Source organism: Telmatherina bonti (genome assembly GCF_933228915.1).
Source record: "Telmatherina bonti genome assembly, chromosome: 9".
Taxonomy (NCBI): domain Eukaryota; kingdom Metazoa; phylum Chordata; class Actinopteri; order Atheriniformes; family Telmatherinidae; genus Telmatherina; species Telmatherina bonti.
The window spans coordinates 11,696,988-11,713,126 of NC_136627.1; the positions used below are offsets into that span (position 1 = coordinate 11,696,988).

At 41.2% G+C, this 16,139-nt stretch overlaps 1 protein-coding gene across 2 annotated transcripts; it reads left to right on the forward strand.

Annotated features, from left to right (window-relative positions):
* Positions 1-264: 264 nt before the first annotated feature.
* On the forward strand, positions 265-15,610 carry coq8b (coenzyme Q8B). Of its 2 annotated transcripts, none has more exons than XM_079246121.1 (16): positions 265-348; positions 1,483-1,663; positions 1,789-1,942; positions 2,140-2,327; positions 3,761-3,827; positions 6,879-6,953; positions 7,136-7,255; positions 7,350-7,435; positions 7,520-7,660; positions 7,757-7,838; positions 10,745-10,838; positions 11,108-11,249; positions 13,845-13,952; positions 14,039-14,104; positions 14,297-14,383; positions 14,647-15,610. In XM_079246121.1, the coding sequence occupies exons 2-16, from the start codon at positions 1,484-1,486 to the stop codon at positions 14,941-14,943; spliced, it is 1,887 nt and encodes a 628-aa protein (XP_079102247.1). In that variant the 5' UTR covers positions 265-348; position 1,483; the 3' UTR covers positions 14,944-15,610. The 2 variants fall into 2 exon arrangements, with proteins under 2 accessions (XP_079102247.1, XP_079102248.1); XM_079246122.1 differs by having other exon boundaries at positions 1,792-1,942.
* The last annotated feature ends 529 nt before the right edge of the window (positions 15,611-16,139 follow it).

A 16,139-nucleotide genomic window follows, 5' to 3' on the forward strand; every position in this document is an offset into this window, starting at 1 on the left:
GTACCTTACAGCACGTGCATTAGTGAATCCGCCTCCCAAAACGTTGCCGCCCCTTTACTCTTATTGGATGTAATCTCCATCTAGGCCCGCCTACGTATAACTGTGATTGAACAAATAATGCTGACACAAGTGTTCGTCACGGACCACATTGCTCTATCATTGGCTAAAAATTTACACCCCTCCCTTTTTTCGCCGAGCCCCTCCTATCTCTAACTCTGATTGGATCCTGGTAGAGTCAGTGAAAGATACACTTCCGAGTGTGCTGTCGTTGCAAAACAGACTGCTAGGCGCTGGGAAAGGACAATTACAGGGCAGAGAAAACTGCTAGTTAGCTCGTCTCCGTGAAAAGTAAGTTTGTGCATCATTTTTCAGTATTATGTGTCAGCCAGTTTAGTGTTTTTCCCCCCGCAGAGTGTAAACTTCGCTGTATTTAAAGATTCATTCAGTCGCTGCCTTCCTTGACTTCGCTACTCATCATGGTTAAAAAGGAGATCCACGAGCTAACCAGCTGTCTGTCGTCTTTACAGCATGTAATTGTAAATTTTCCACACATTTCACGTAGTTTTCACGTAGATTGTTTTACATAACCATATGAGTCTACACGTGGTAGTGACACATGCCATGAAACATGAACACCCAAGGTGAAACCATCCGGATCTATGAAATAAAAAATATTTTATTAATCCCCAAAGGGAAAATCAGTATTGTGGTATATAATAATTAATTTGAGGAGGTCTTGTTCCAGAGGCTGATGGCTGCTGGCAGGAATGATCTTCTGTATCTTTCAGTCTTACATCGAACCTGAAGAAGCCTCTCACTGAACACACTTTGTTGGTTCATCACTGTGTTGTGGAGAGGGTGTGAAGAATCCTCCATCATCTTCATCAGCTTGTGCAGCATTCTTCTTTGGACAATCAGCTCCAGCGGCTCCAGAGTTACTCCAAGCACAGAACCAGCTTTCTTGATCAGTTCGTTGATTCTCTTCAAGTCTCTGGTTCTGATGCTACTACCCCAGCAGATGCTGCAAAGCTGACTGCACTCTCTACAACAGACTTATAGAAGATATGCAACATCTTGGTGCAGACGTTAAACCATCTCAGCTTCCTTAAGAAGTACAGTCTGCTCTGACCTTTCTTGTAGATGTAGTCAGTGTTGCATTTCCATTCCAGTTTGTTGTCCAGCTGAACTCCAAGATACTTGTATTCCTCCACCACCTCCACCTCCTCTCCCAGGATGGAAACAGTACTTTGTTTATTCTTGTTCCTCCTGAAGTCAACAATCATCTCTTTTGTTTTGCTGCTATTTAGTATGAGATGATTGTCACCGCACCATTTTGACACCATTGTCACCATCTGAGACTATTATGAAGTTTTATATATATATTTTTTGTTTATCCATATGCATCCGCTTTAATGTCTTTATTGCCACTCAAGCCATGGTGCACCTTGTAATCAATCTCTTACCTTCTTGTGTGTCTAAAAGGATGCAGTCAGAAGTGGCACAGGTCCTCCGTGGGCTTGGGAAAGTGGGCTCTGCTCTGGTCACCACTCAGGGAGAGCAGCTACGGTTAATGGCCTGCAACTCCTCCTTGGGTGCTGGAGTCAAAGCTGCTCAGGATGTGGTGGAAGGACTGGTTGCTACTTTTATGGGCGGTACCAATCAGGTGAAGGAATTTCTAAGGCATCATAAAATGATAGTAACAACAAAGCAGACATATCTTCCCAAACTGTGACTATTTCTTGTCTTGTGAAATGACTGATCCAGCTGCTTTGTGTGTGTGTGTTGCAGCAGTCTATAAAGGAGGATGTGTTCCCTGATGCAGAAGGCTGGGAAAATGTAGACCCTAATGAAGCAGCTAAGTGGGCTGTGGGGTCTGAATTCCCTGCTGGTGATGTGGAGCAAAACCAAACAGAGGCTGGTCCTACAGCAGGGATGCACACAGGTAGTGTCATGTAAACAATGTTGCAGAACTCTTCTTGTAAGACTCTTACTAGCTTTGCTATTGGCTCTATCTCTGAACCCCAAACAGTGACAGGCTGTGTAAAAATGACTTGTAGCTGTGACTTATTCTTATGATTCTTTTCTTGATGTTTCACTTCAGTAAAAAGCAACTTTTTTCCTTTCTGTTTCCTAATCTAGGGTCAGCAGGAGGTGGACAAGGCTGGCCAGGACAGAGTACTCGCCTCCTGCACACTGCCTCCAACCTTCAGAGATTCTACTACCAGACCAGATCTGTTCACAACACGGTGGTGACCAAACTCTCACCGGAGGACATAAAGAAAGCCAGGGAGGCAAAGCAAGCACTGGCCAAACCAGTCCGACAGAAGGTGACTGAAGATTCTTAACATATCATTTATGAATATTGTGTAAGAAAATTGTTTCTATTTTTGTGCAACCCTTAAAATTCTAGATAGCTGGAACTTTGAATGCTTTTGCTTTTATGGTCAACAGTTTCTTTTAGGAATGGTAATGTGTAACTTTGTGTGATGTAATGTGATCAATAGCTTACATTTTAGATGATCATCTGCATTTATATCCCATCCAGGAGGCCAGTCCAGCTGCAAAATGTGGTGTTTATTCAAAGACTATATAGTAAATCGACAATGAGCGAACCACGATGACACAATTATTTATCATCCTTTTGTAATAAGAAGAGATCGCTGTCGTTACTGTGTTGATCAATAAAAAAAAAAAAAACTACTTAGAACCAGAAATAACAACAAAGCCACTTTCCATCAAACATGCATCCAATAAATAAATACAGTAATGTCTGATCAGGAGTGGTCAATGATTAATAAGTGACCAGAACTCAGGTGAAAATAAAAAAAATAATGGTTCTCTATAGCTGGAATAAAACCTACAAGATGTTTATGATTCACGTTGAAGCCAAAAATGAGCTGAACTGGAGTTGGTTTCGTTAGGATATTCAGTAAATAATAAAAACAGGAAAAATGCATATATAATGAATATATATATATATATATATATATATATATATATATATATGTACACTTCTTTTTTTTTTGAAAGCCAAGACTTGACAGAATGATATACAGAATAGAAAAGGATTGGTCGCTCCTGATATGTGTGTTATTGCCACAAGGTGGTAATTATACCTTTTTTTTTTTTATTATTTGGGTTGGTCTTTGTGGAGCAATATCTATCTATTGATCATTTGACATCATTTTAGCCTCCTAATCTGATTGAAAGGCTGTCTTGGGGGAAAAGAACCCTGCATATTGATGTTTTACATGAGGGGTGGCAGTGGCTCAAGTGGTAGAGCTGTTTGTCTTGTGACCCGATGGTCTACGCTTTTAGTCCTGCTCCCTATGCTGCTGCAGTCCCTTAGAGGGACATGATTTTTCTCTGGGGGCTCGTCCAAACACGGATGAATGCAGAGGGTTGCGTCAGGAAGGGCCTAAAACTTGTACCAATTGTCTTGTGATGATAATGGGAAGGACAAATGTCACAATTTATTGAGCAAGTTACCCTTTCGTGGAGTGGGGCTTATCCAAAAGCCAATAATTATCAAAGACCTTGTATTATTTGTTGTGAACTAAATGTTGCTCAGACTGCGGTGGTGTGTTTTTTTTTTGTTTTTTTTTACTTTGTGTAATGACATATTCTGCTTACTTTTACACTCAAATGGTCCCGTTTACTGTATCCATCGCACTAGATGCGTAGCTGTCCTGTCGCCTCAGATCAGAAAAGCAACATTTATAATGATAGTAATGTTATTATTTTTATCAACTCCCCTCAGCTGAGTGACCATGCCAAAGAGAGGAAGGTTCCTGCCACAAGACTCAGCCGGCTAGTTAATTTTGGAGGTAAGGATGTGGTTTGTTTAACCTGGTTGACTTTTTAATTTGGCCACAAGAAAGCTGGGATTTTCTGTAAGATGTAAATGCTGTAAAAATGAATTTTTTACATTAACTTTGTGTAAAAAAAAGTTGGAGCAAACGAAGAAGTTAGTGACTGAGTGAAACTTTCTTTGATTGAAGATGGCCCAGACAGCATGTGAACCACTAAAACTAGGTTGTAGTCTAATCTGAATGAGATTATGGCACCTCATTTAGAAGACTAAATGCTTTTGAGACACATTTTCAGACCCAAGAACTGACTTTCATTTTCTAGCAAGATACTATTTTAACCTTAGATCATTATTTGCGGGACAGACATGTCGTTTACAATCACAAATTACCAGGTAAATTAGTGTAATCTGTTAAATCTGTATTTAAATAGAGTTAAAACTCAAATGTAACATATAATAGGATTTCATCTTAATTATCCATTTACAGTAAATAAATCAAATAAATAATAACTGAATGGACAACTGAGAATATAATCTGTGTGTATAATTTTACTCATGGCTCACATTGCCATTCATTCAGGTTGTCATAGCACTGTAGGGTTAGATTGGAGGCTTTAATCATTATTTACCCGTCGCCATGGAAACTTATACTGTCAGACAGTTTTATTAAGTTATTTTTTAATGACCCTTCCCTGCACTCAGAGCTGACAGAACTAATTTTGGGTTGCTGCTGTAGATCTATGAGCCGTTTCACATATCGGGGGTTCATCTTCTCTCAGATTAAAATTAGACTCAGAGTTTTAGACTCTAGATGTGACACTTTCTAAAAATAAACTCCCAACTTGTTATGAAATAAATATGTCACGATAATATTGATATGGGTAAAATGTAACAAACACACAAATCCAGTTATTTGTACAGATTTACAAGCACGTTTAAACCTGAAGTTTTACTTTCACAAAGCATTGGGGCAGCTCTAAAGGGATCTTTTTTCCCCATTTACTGTAATTTGAACATTTTCAGTTTATTATTTCTAAAATGTTAATGGATATTTGCTCATGTTTGCACATGAAAATGAATTATCAAGACTTTAGTTAGTCTTATAACTTACTTCTCAGATGCCAAAAGTTAAAGGAGCAAAAAGCGAAATTGTTTCACTGCAAGGTTTTCTGTTGAACGCTACCTGTAGACCGAAACAGTGTCACGAGCCTCGCCTCCTTCCTCAGTCACCTTGTTTGCAAGCAAATATGCAAAATGCAAAAAACTCTGGGTAAAACAATATCACAACTTTATGAAACATGTGGAACTAACTAATAATGTTTATGTTGAAGAGCTAGCTCTGAGTTTCATTTGCTCTGCAGCGGTTCCCTCTGCCTGAATTCAGATTCTCTCGAAGTCTCGGCAGATGTGGACATCTATGGTGTTTTTTAGTTCCAAAAGGGACCGGGATGTCACATCAACAAAGCTTTGCATGTGACAGACATCACACTCTAACACAAGGCCAGTGTTGGAAAGTTTGTTTCGCTATGTCCAATACAATAAAATAAAACATACAAAAAAACCACAAAAGTAACTTTAAAAAAAATAAACAACAAAACCAGACATACTCGAAAAGGAGTGGGCAGCAGTAAAAAAAAACTTATTAAACCCCACCCCTTTGCCATCAGTGTTTACCGCATATTCATATACACATACATACATATGTTAAATAAGGTGTAATAATTTGTAACTTTTTACTTCTGTACATAAAGAAAGAGACAAATAAACCAACACCAACAACAAAAATATACACAGCATTGTCAGTGACCCTAGCTAAATATTAACTCTATTCTGCAGCCATGTACCTGGCAAATATTATGTTTTTAAACAGTTTTTTTTTCATTGTATTATATTTGGACACTGCTTCAACCCTTGTTCTAACCCATTCCATTACTTTACTCCTCGTACCGAAACACAGAATCCCCTCAGTGTTGTCCTCACCCTGTGTGTTTTTTAAGTTCAATTTTCCCCTGAGATTACAATTCAATTCAATTCAATTCAACTTTATTTATATAGCATCAAATCACAGCCATGCTATCTCAAGACGCTTTACAGACAGAGAAGAAAACATGATGACAGCCAATTCATCATGTAAATCTCTCCGTTTTCCCAAAACAGTGTTTGAATGCTACATGGTAATAAGTTATTTTTTACTTTGTGTAATATTTGTGCTGTTTGAAATTCAACAATATCCATAAACTTTAATAATTATTATAATTATGTTAATCCAGTTATGTCTCTTTCTGTATCTGACAACTCCTTCACTTACAACCGTTGTTTCTTTAGCGGTAATGTCGGATCCTGGTCGTCTTCAGATGAACGTTATGTTCGGTTCCAAACCAGCAGTGTCTTTGCTAGCTTGCTGGAGCCTTTGATAAGGAGGGATTGTCTGTAAAATGTAAATGCCGTAAAAATGAAATTCATCATTTTTTTGTTGGAGCAAATGAAGAATTCAGTAAGTGAACGAGACTTTCTTGGATTGAAAATGGCTCAGACAGCTTGTGAGAGAAGAGAGGAGGCTGCAATTCACATAAATGTACATCAGGAATCTCCAAATCTGCTCCTCGAGGGTCAGTGTCCAGCAGAGATTGGATGTTTCCCTGCAGCAACACTCCTGATTCACATGAGTTGATCATTAACAGACTTCCAGTGGAAATCAGGTTTATTTGAATCAGGTGTGTTGCGGTCAGGAAACAGACAAGTCCTGCGTGGACCGGATCAGGAGATCCTTGACATACATGAATGCACAGCTGGACCGGCTGGTAAAACATGGAGCTGGATGTCAACACAGACAGACAGTATGTGGCATCATGCTATAATCCAGATTATTTTACACATCTAGTTCTTTACATTATGATAAAAAAGTCCCTCAATCTAAAAATGTTGAATTTCTACTAATTGTCTCTTTAAAACCAAGACAACAAAGTTTTTATTTTCTCTGCTACAACAGCAGCACCATCTTCAGAAATTCAGTCCTCTCAGGCATCTGATAAATGACGTAAAACTTGCTACTTTGTGTGTGCGGCAGGACTGGCAGTAGGATTAGGAATCGGTGCCATTGCAGAAGTGGCAAAGCAGTCGCTGGGAGGCAAACAAAAAGGAGGTAAAGAAATGAGCAATAGTTTACACAAATATAACATAAATGATTCTCAGTTATGTAGTTTTAATGTTCTGCCTCATGTTGTGTCTGTGTGTGTGTGTGTGTGTGTGTGTGTGTGTGTGTGTGTGTGTGTGTGTGTGTGTGTGTGTGTGTGTGTGTGTGTGTGTGTGTGTGTGTGTATTCAGACATGAATGCTGTATTGGACTCGCCCTTGCTGTCAGAGGCCAACGCTGAGAGAATAGTCAACACCCTGTGTAAGGTTCGCGGAGCTGCCCTCAAGCTTGGCCAAATGCTCAGTATACAAGGTAATCACTATGGCAACCACATCCCTGCCAAATGCTGCTTAGATATCCTCTAAGTATGTGTGTTTTCTTACTATTTATTTGTTTACGTTCTCAGACAACTCCTTCATCAACCCCCAGCTGCAGAAGATCTTCGAGAGGGTCCGGCAGAGCGCGGACTTCATGCCCTCATGGCAGATGACCGTAAGCACAATCTGTCCCTGATGTAGCTTTACGTTAAAGTGCCGCAAAGGAAAGTGCAGCAGTTGTGTATTTCTGACTGAGCAGAAAGTTCTGGAGGAAGAACTGGGTCCAGCCTGGAGAGAAAAGCTGGCGTCCTTCGAGGACAAACCATTTGCAGCAGCTTCCATCGGCCAGGTGCACCATGGCGTGTTAAAAGACGGAAGAGAGATTGCCATGAAGATCCAGGTTGAGGATTCACACATTCCTACTTTTCTTTCTTCCTCTCCGCCTGTTTCGCCAGCTGCGTCGGTGTCATTCTGTTTTTTCTTCTTTTCTTCCCAGTATCCAGGAGTAGCCGAGAGCATTCAGAGTGACATCGACAACCTGATGTCAGTGCTGAGAATGAGTGTTGCGCTGCCAGAAGGTAACAGCTGCAGGAATATTTGTGTTCCAGCCTGGAAACAACAGAGAAACAACATTCTGATCAGTATTAAACTATTCCTGCTCAGTTTCCAGAGCAAACATTTCTTTCTTCAACATATTTGCAGTCATTGTTTTTGTTGTTATATTTGCCATCGCTGTTGTCCTCATAGAGGACATAAAAGATCGACAGAGCCTCTGTGACATCACCTTTAGGTTTCTGAAAGGATTACGTGAAGCTCATTGGGCGGTGCTGCCATTTTGGCAGTTTCATATGTGCCGTGTCTCCTGGAAAATACAAAAATGGGCAAAGTGGAGGAGCTGAGAGGGGGGCTGTGAGCATGGGGGTGGATGACTGATGTCTATCCAACTCCAACCTGCCTGTAGCTATGAGCTAACGAAGCTAACCCAGATAAAACTGAAGCTAACCATCTAAGAGAGGTTAACGCTAAGGCTGCTGTTTTACTGGCTTAAAAACAGGGTTTGTGCTACACTTTGCCTTCTTACCGACATAATATGGGGTACCCGCCAATCAACAAGACAGGCTTACAAATATGCTGAATTTGGATATTAAATTCCCTAAAACTGGATGAGTTATAAAAAAAAGTCCAGTTGTCATGAAGTCAGACCTGACCTATTGAACCTGAAAGGGTTTTTTGTACCAGGCTGTAAATATGTTATTTCTGCTGTGAAGCTGGTCTCTTTAAAGCTGGGGTAGGTAATGTTGCTCAGAGACATTTTTTTTACTCTGAAGTGGTTCCTCGTCCTGATAGTAGTCTGTACATGTAATCATGAACTATGAGAAATATAGTTCGACCCCTCAGTTTACTGTAAATCTGTAAAAACGTTCGGGCCGAGTTGAAGTTGTTCTTTTCTTACAGTTCTTAAGCTTCTTCTCCCGGCTCCCCTCCTCCCCCTCCTGCAGCACATACCTGATAGCCACACCCTCCGTATAAACAGCGTGTTAGGATCAAAATACAAAGTAGTGAAGAAGAAACTCGGAAGGAAAACATGGCTGAGAAAATGCAGGAAGGTTTTCCTCGACCTGGATCGGTTTATTTGCCTCCTCCTGCTAAACAGCCAAGAAAGAGAAAATAGTTGGTGGAAAAAGCTGCAAATAAAAAAGCTTTAGATCACACAAGGAGCAAAACCAGAGGGGGAGGAGCCAAGACAGGGGTTCCCTTTTAACTGCCAGAGGTTGCTGCTTGGTTACCGCTGAGTTACAGCTGAGTTACAGCTGAGTTACAGCTGAGTTACAGCTGAGTTACCGCTGAGTTACTGCTTAGTTACTGCTTGGTTACTGTTAGTTACTGCTTGGTTACCGCTTGGTTACCGCTTGGTTACTGCTTGGTTACTGCTTGGTTCCCGCTTGGTTACTGCTTGGTTACTGCTTGGTTACTGCTTGGTTACCGCTTGGTTACCGCTTAGTTACTGCTTAGTTACTGCTTGGTTACTGCTTGGTTACCGCTTAGTTACTGCTCGGTTACTGCTTAGTTACTGCTTGGTTACTGCTTAGTTACTGCTTGGTTACCGCTTGGTTACTGCTTGGTTACCGCTTGGTTACTGCTTAGTTACCGCTTGGTTACTGCTTGGTTACCGCTTGGTTACTGCTTGGTTACTGCTTGGTTACCGCTTGGTTACTGCTTGGTTACTGCTTGGTTACTGCTTGGTTACTGCTTGGTTACCGCTTGGTTACCGCTTGGTTACTGCTTAGTTACCGCTTGGTTACCGCTTGGTTACCGCTTGGTTACCGCTTAGTTACCGCTTAGTTACTGCTTGGTTACCGCTTAGTTACTGCTTAGTTACTGCTTGGTTACTGCTTAGTTACTGCTTGGTTACCGCTTGGTTACTGCTTAGTTACTGCTTGGTTACCGCTTGGTTACTGCTTAGTTACTGCTTAGTTACTGCTTGGTTACTGCTTGGTTACCGCTTGGTTACTGCTTAGTTACTGCTTAGTTACTGCTTGGTTACCGCTTGGTTACCGCTTGGTTACCGCTTAGTTACTGATTGGTTACCGCTTGGTTACCGCTCACTCACCAACCAATAAAACACAGATTCACTTCACATCTGAGTTTTGTGTCTGTGACCTAAAATCCAATTTACTGTTTAAGTGTGTGTTAAACTCTCACCATTTAGCAGTAACATCATAATAAAATCAGCTATTTTCATTTTACTGATCATTTCCTGCATTAAATAAATTTAATGACATGCTAAGTAATTCAAATAAATCTTTATTCTGTTATTTTTCTTGTTAAATTTAAAGTTTTTGCTCACATTGTGTTTTAAATGACCCCCACATCTTTCTACTTCACACCACAAGGTGGGGCTACAGCTGCAGATGAAAACTGGTCAGAATAACTTTCTAAGAAGCTGACTGAGCATCTGAAAGTCTTGATAGTAAACTGAAGTGTTGCTTTTTGCATTTTACCTTGATAAAAACATAGAACTTTGTATTTGTTGTAAATGATCACACAGTGATGTTTGTGACGTACTCTGATGTCTTCATACATTTAACTCACCAAGTTAAAAGTGAATAATTAACATTGCAGAGCCTTCAAATGTAAAGTGATGTGTGTGTTGTGATGGCTGGAAGACAGAAAATATGGTTGTAGATTAAAAGTATTTCCAGAAACTCTGGTCAAGTCAGTAAAGTGTGGACAAAGCTGCTCATAGCGGCTCTCTGTAGACACTAAGATATATGATATAGCAGGGTTTTCATGCATTGTACGTTGTTACTGTCAGAGCTGACAGCACATAGATGCAGAAATATAAGCCTTACAAATCTGTAGGTTGTTTTTACTTTACCACCAAGTTGTATTTCTGCTCCAGGTCTAGGTTATGCTGGAAGATGCCTCGGTCTGTGTGTTTTCTCTGCTTTTCCCTGCTGAGCCTTGCATTGTTTTTCCACAGGTCTGTTTGCAGACAGCAGTTTGGAAGTTCTTCAGAGAGAGCTGGCGTGGGAGTGCGACTATAGGAGGGAAGCAGAGTGTGCCAAGAAGTTCAGGTAATGGTTTATAATTTCTGCAGAGATCTGGCTCCTGATACCGTATTTAGCTGCACAGTAAATACCAAACAGCAGACTATGAGGTCACTAAGTTTTAATGAGTTTTTGTGAATTTCACACTTTTTATTAATCATGAAGGGATTCCCGTGTGTGTGTGTGTGTGTGTGTGTGTGTGTGTATGTGTGTGTGTGTGTGTGTGTGTGTGTGTCATTGTGTCATTGTGTCATTGTGTCATTGTGTCATTTGGACTGTGTTTCTCTGAACTCTAGGTCACTGCTGGAGGGAGATGATTTCTTCCAGGTCCCAGAGGTGATCGATGAGCTGTCAGGTCGCAGGGTGCTGGCCATGGAACTGGTCCAAGGAGTTCCTCTGGACCAGTGTGTGGATCTGGATCAGGAAACAAGGAACAAGGTCCAGTTTGTCTCAACAAACACGCTTCCCATTTGTCCTGGTATTTATTCACTGAAATGATGGTGATGGAACAGAAGGAATAGATCAGAGGGTGTTGGACAAGGTGACGTTACTGAACTGTGTTTTCCCAGGAGAATAACTACCTTGGTTTAATAATTTAGTTTTATTGTATGGATGTTATATTTGATAATGGCCATGTTTTGGTGAAAAACAGCATGGTTTACATAATTATGGGAAAACCATTTTGATTTTAAGGAATTTTTTGCTAAATATGGCCTAAAACATTTTTTAAAGCAGGTCCTTTAGTAAAGTACAACCAAAATGTAAACGGGAAACAAAATATTAAACTTAATCCACATTTGCTGACAGTGCAACATAATCCCATATTAGGAATCTGTGTGACTGCATCAGTACCATCTGTGACGTGTTTCTGCAGCAGTAACCACTGATCAGACCTGGCTGCACATTAATTTGATCTGCAGAACTTCTTTCAGCCATGAATACTCCTCCTCTGTCGTCTCGTCGCTCGTATTATCCTGATAATCGGACTTCTGAACACTGAACGCAGCTTGTGTGAGAGAAACAGTCCAAACTCTCCAGTGGCTTTTGAGCTGTTTGAGTTAATAATAAAAGAAATGAATTTGTTAATGCCGAAAATAGCTTTCCACATATATTTTGTAAGTCAGATATTTTCATATTTGTGTAATTTCAGTGAAATGCAGCAGCCTCACTGCATTTTTTATCCCACTGGCTTCAGATCTACTGCTAATCACACATCTGTAGGGACCTAAAAGGTTGGAAAAAAACAGCTAATTTCATCCTGAAGAGCTAAACATAACCAAAACAGTTCCACAGAGACAATGTGTTGTTGCAGAGATGACTTCTACCCAAACCGCTTGCTGTTATGCAAACTGGTTCAGTGTTCACACACATCTTTTGACAGCAGTTATCAGTGCAGTCGTCTTCCTGTCGGTGTGTGGGCGAAACTGATAATACTGTCACCGCTGCGGCAAGATCCACACACATCTCAAAGTTATTACTGATATGTCGGTCAGGTCTTTTCCAGCTGCTTTTTCATGAGGAAAAACTGCATTTGTGGCTGGAAGATCTGGTTGGAAAATAACCCTTTTTGCTCGGACAGTGCTTTAGAAGTGAACACATGTTGGTTATTCGCAGATATCCAATGATAGAGCTCTTTATAAATTCATTTTGCATGTTTGATTTGTTTCTTTTTATCTCGTAAGACTTGTGTAAAAAATCTTTACAACCCCTGTTCAAAGAGAGTTGGGATGCTGTGCTGAATAATAATAGGTTTTTATTTATAGGGACTTTTCAAGGTGACCATACAAAAAGACCAGATAAAAGAGTCCAAATCAATATAAATGTAAATAAAAACAAAATCATCAGAGGTGCAGGCTTTTCAACCTGTTCACCAACAAGCTGGATGGTTTCCCTCTTCCTCCATGGTTTCCAGGAAGAATTTCACATTTTCATCCATCTGACCGCAAACCTTTTTAAATCAGAGAAGATGGCGGTGTGTCTGGATCATGCTCACATACGGCTTCTTCTTTGCATGATTGAGTTCTAAGCTGCATTTGTGAATTTCACAGTGAACCCTGTTCACAGGGAGCAATTTCTAGACGTCTTCCCGACGTCTAGAAATGCTGTGATTTCCAGTAGAAAATCTGTCTGAGTGCTACCCTAGGGCCCCCAGTTCACCAGCATCTTGTTTTGTGCCCATGGCACACAGAGATTCCTTCTGATTCTCTGAATATTTTGACACTATTGTTCCACATTTTTAGGCACAGTTTATCTTTGATTTCCTCTGCCCATGATTTTATCCCGTTTCTCTGAAATGCTCTTTTTTTACCCAGTCTGGTTGCCAGTTTACATTAGAGGTTAAAAACCTCTCCAGTTATGTGTTAATTGTACCAGTTGCTTTTAAAGGCATTTTCTATTTACATCCTGCTTATTATTTTTGTAACTGAGGTTTGTTGAGGGTGCAGCATGAAAGGTGCACAGCTGATAGTGTTACAATGACAACAGCAGTGAAATTAAACAGTCCAATGAAATTTAGAGTGCCACTTCACTTGATTCCTCATTCATCAAATAAAACATAATATAAAAAGATAAATATAAATAAAATACACAAACAACGCAACAGTGTGCCATCTGCTGCCCCAGCTCAATCATCTATGATTAGCAGTATTTAAAATGATGACTGCCGTTGGGTCTTCGTCTTAAATGATCTTTACTTTCTACCTGAAGGTAATAGTTCATGCAGCGAGTGTCGAGGCTGAGAAAAGTCCCTGCTGATGTTTTGGGACTTTTTGAGACAGCGTGAGCTGTGAAGGTCTGCAAGACTGAGGAAAGGGCAACCAGTGATCTTCTGAGCGGTGTTTGATGAGTTTCTGAAGCGCTTTCCTCTGAGACACTGTGCAGCTGTTATACCACACACACACACATTCAGTATGCTCTCCATGCTTCATGGTTTAAATATGTTTTGCAGTTCAGCCTCGTCATCTGTTGTTAGAGACAAAGATGGTCCTAAAAGAGAACATAAAGGTGAACATTCGTCTCCTCTCTCCACCTCAGATCTGTTTCAACATCCTGCAGTTGTGTCTGAGGGAGCTGTTTGAGTTCAGGTTCATGCAGACGGATCCAAACTGGGCCAACTTCTTCTACAACGCCGACACAAACAAGGTGAGGAATCCTCAGGCGCAGCGACTGCCTCACAAAGAGAGGCTCATCGCGCTGCAGTAGATGTTTAACTCTGATCGTCTCTCCAGGTGGTTCTGTTAGACTTCGGAGCGTGCAGAGACTACCCAGAGAAATTCACAGACGACTACATTCAGGTGGGATGATTTCTAAAAATGATAAAACACCCACCAGCGATCCTCGCAGCATAACTTAGGCAGCAAAATGTCTGAATAATTGAACACCGGGGTTTTAGGGTTGGCTTTGCACGAGCCTGCAGCTGCTGGAAGCAGTTTGAATCAACATGACAAACTAAACTGTTTGTTTGTTTGTTTTTTTAACGTGTTCAGGTGGTCTACGCAGCCTCCGTTGGCGATCGTGAGACGGTTCTCGCCAAATCGAAGGACCTGAAGTTCCTGACAGGCTTCGAGACCAAGGTGTGTTATTTTAATCACCGCTGCTGAGCTAATTTATTTTTGATGTGGTTTATCCTTCCATCTTGTCCGTCACGCTGATTTATTTTAGTTCCTGGCGCTTGATGTCGTCTCTTTGTATCTCATCCGTCTGTCTGTAACCGCACACATCTGCATATTTCTATTTCAATCTTTCTTTATTTAACTTTTTAAAATCTATGATGTGAGTACTTGTGTGCATCAAAAACAAAACAACTCCTCTCCTTTTTCCTGCTCCCCCCCCCGAGGCCTTCAAAGACGCCCACGTGGAGGCGGTGATGATCCTCGGCGAAGCCTTCGCATCCACCGAGCCCTTCGACTTCGGCACCCAAAACACCACGCACCGCATCCAAGACCTGGTCCCGGTCATGCTGCGCCACCGCCTCACGCCTCCCCCAGAGGAGACGTACTCCCTCCACCGCAAGATGGCCGGCTCCTTCCTCATCTGCTCCAAGCTGAAAGCAAGCATACCCTGCAGGGACATGTTCCTCGACGTGTACAACGCCTACAACCAGAGGAGGCAGGCGGCGCGGGCGGCCGCGTAGACGCCGCACCACCAACCCTCTGCCAAGATTAGCCTGGAACGTTTTCAGAGTTGGATTTACGCCATGAGGACAGAAAAGTCTGAAACGACCGTGTGTTACAGACTGCGTGCTAATGAGGGGTCTTCATATTTTTCTCTTCACTGAATGTGAAGTTCTAACTTCAACTCAGCATCTCACTGTGTGACTGAATCATAAAACTAGAACGATTTAAAATGTAGTTACTGTGACGATGAAGGGAGTGGTGTACACTGAAGCCATTTATCTACAAGGCTGATTGTTACTGCAGAAAGGCAGGGTGTCTTTGTCTTTCCCTAAATAAATCCATTCCAACTTAAGCTCGCTTTGACAGCAAGGTCCACCGTATCTTCCCTAAGATTGAGTATCTACTGTCTCCAGTGTGGATAATAAGCCCATGCTGCCAAGTGCTCTTCTTTGTTCTATGAACTTGCTGGCAGAATTGGTGCGTGAAGCTTTCACCTACATGCGACGGCTGCCAGACTAGATGAGCAGATTATGAGAGGAACCCCACAGAATTATGGCCTTGCTTTATAAAGTGGACTTAATCTAAAAGTCCACTTTTTATTTAAGCTCTGCTTTATTAAAGTCATGTGAACCGTTTGTGATGAAACAGTGTGTTGTGCATGTTTTTGTTTTTGTAATAAAACTTGAAAAAACTTTTTGTGTGTGTGTGTGTGAGAGCATAGCAAATCGATGAACAGGCATATGTCAAGAGACTACAAGCCAAGGATTTCCTACTCTCCATATTTCCATATTGATTTTTCCATTCCTGTTTTGGACTTGTTTGGGAAATGTCACTGACCGGCGGCCACGTTTGACCTCACTGTTTCCCTACAAGCGTCTCGCATTGACATTTAAAGCCATTGGCTATCATTGGCCTCAGATACTGTAAGGCTTGAGGTAATGCCGGCTTTGATGGCTCTATGTTTGCTGGATCTATTTTAGTTTCAAGGCGGTGCTGCCAGTTTAGTTTCCAATAAAGCCATTAGAGTACAACTCGGCTTTTCACAAGGTGATGGGAGCTGAGAGGTGAGACTTTCACTGACATAAAAAACCTGTTGCAGGAAGACGCAGCCTTGTATGTTCTATATCTATTAGTACTTGCCGTTAGTCTCCTTTCACGGCGATTAGCCGAACATCTGCTGACCTGCTCTTACACTACATCAAAATCAGTTTAT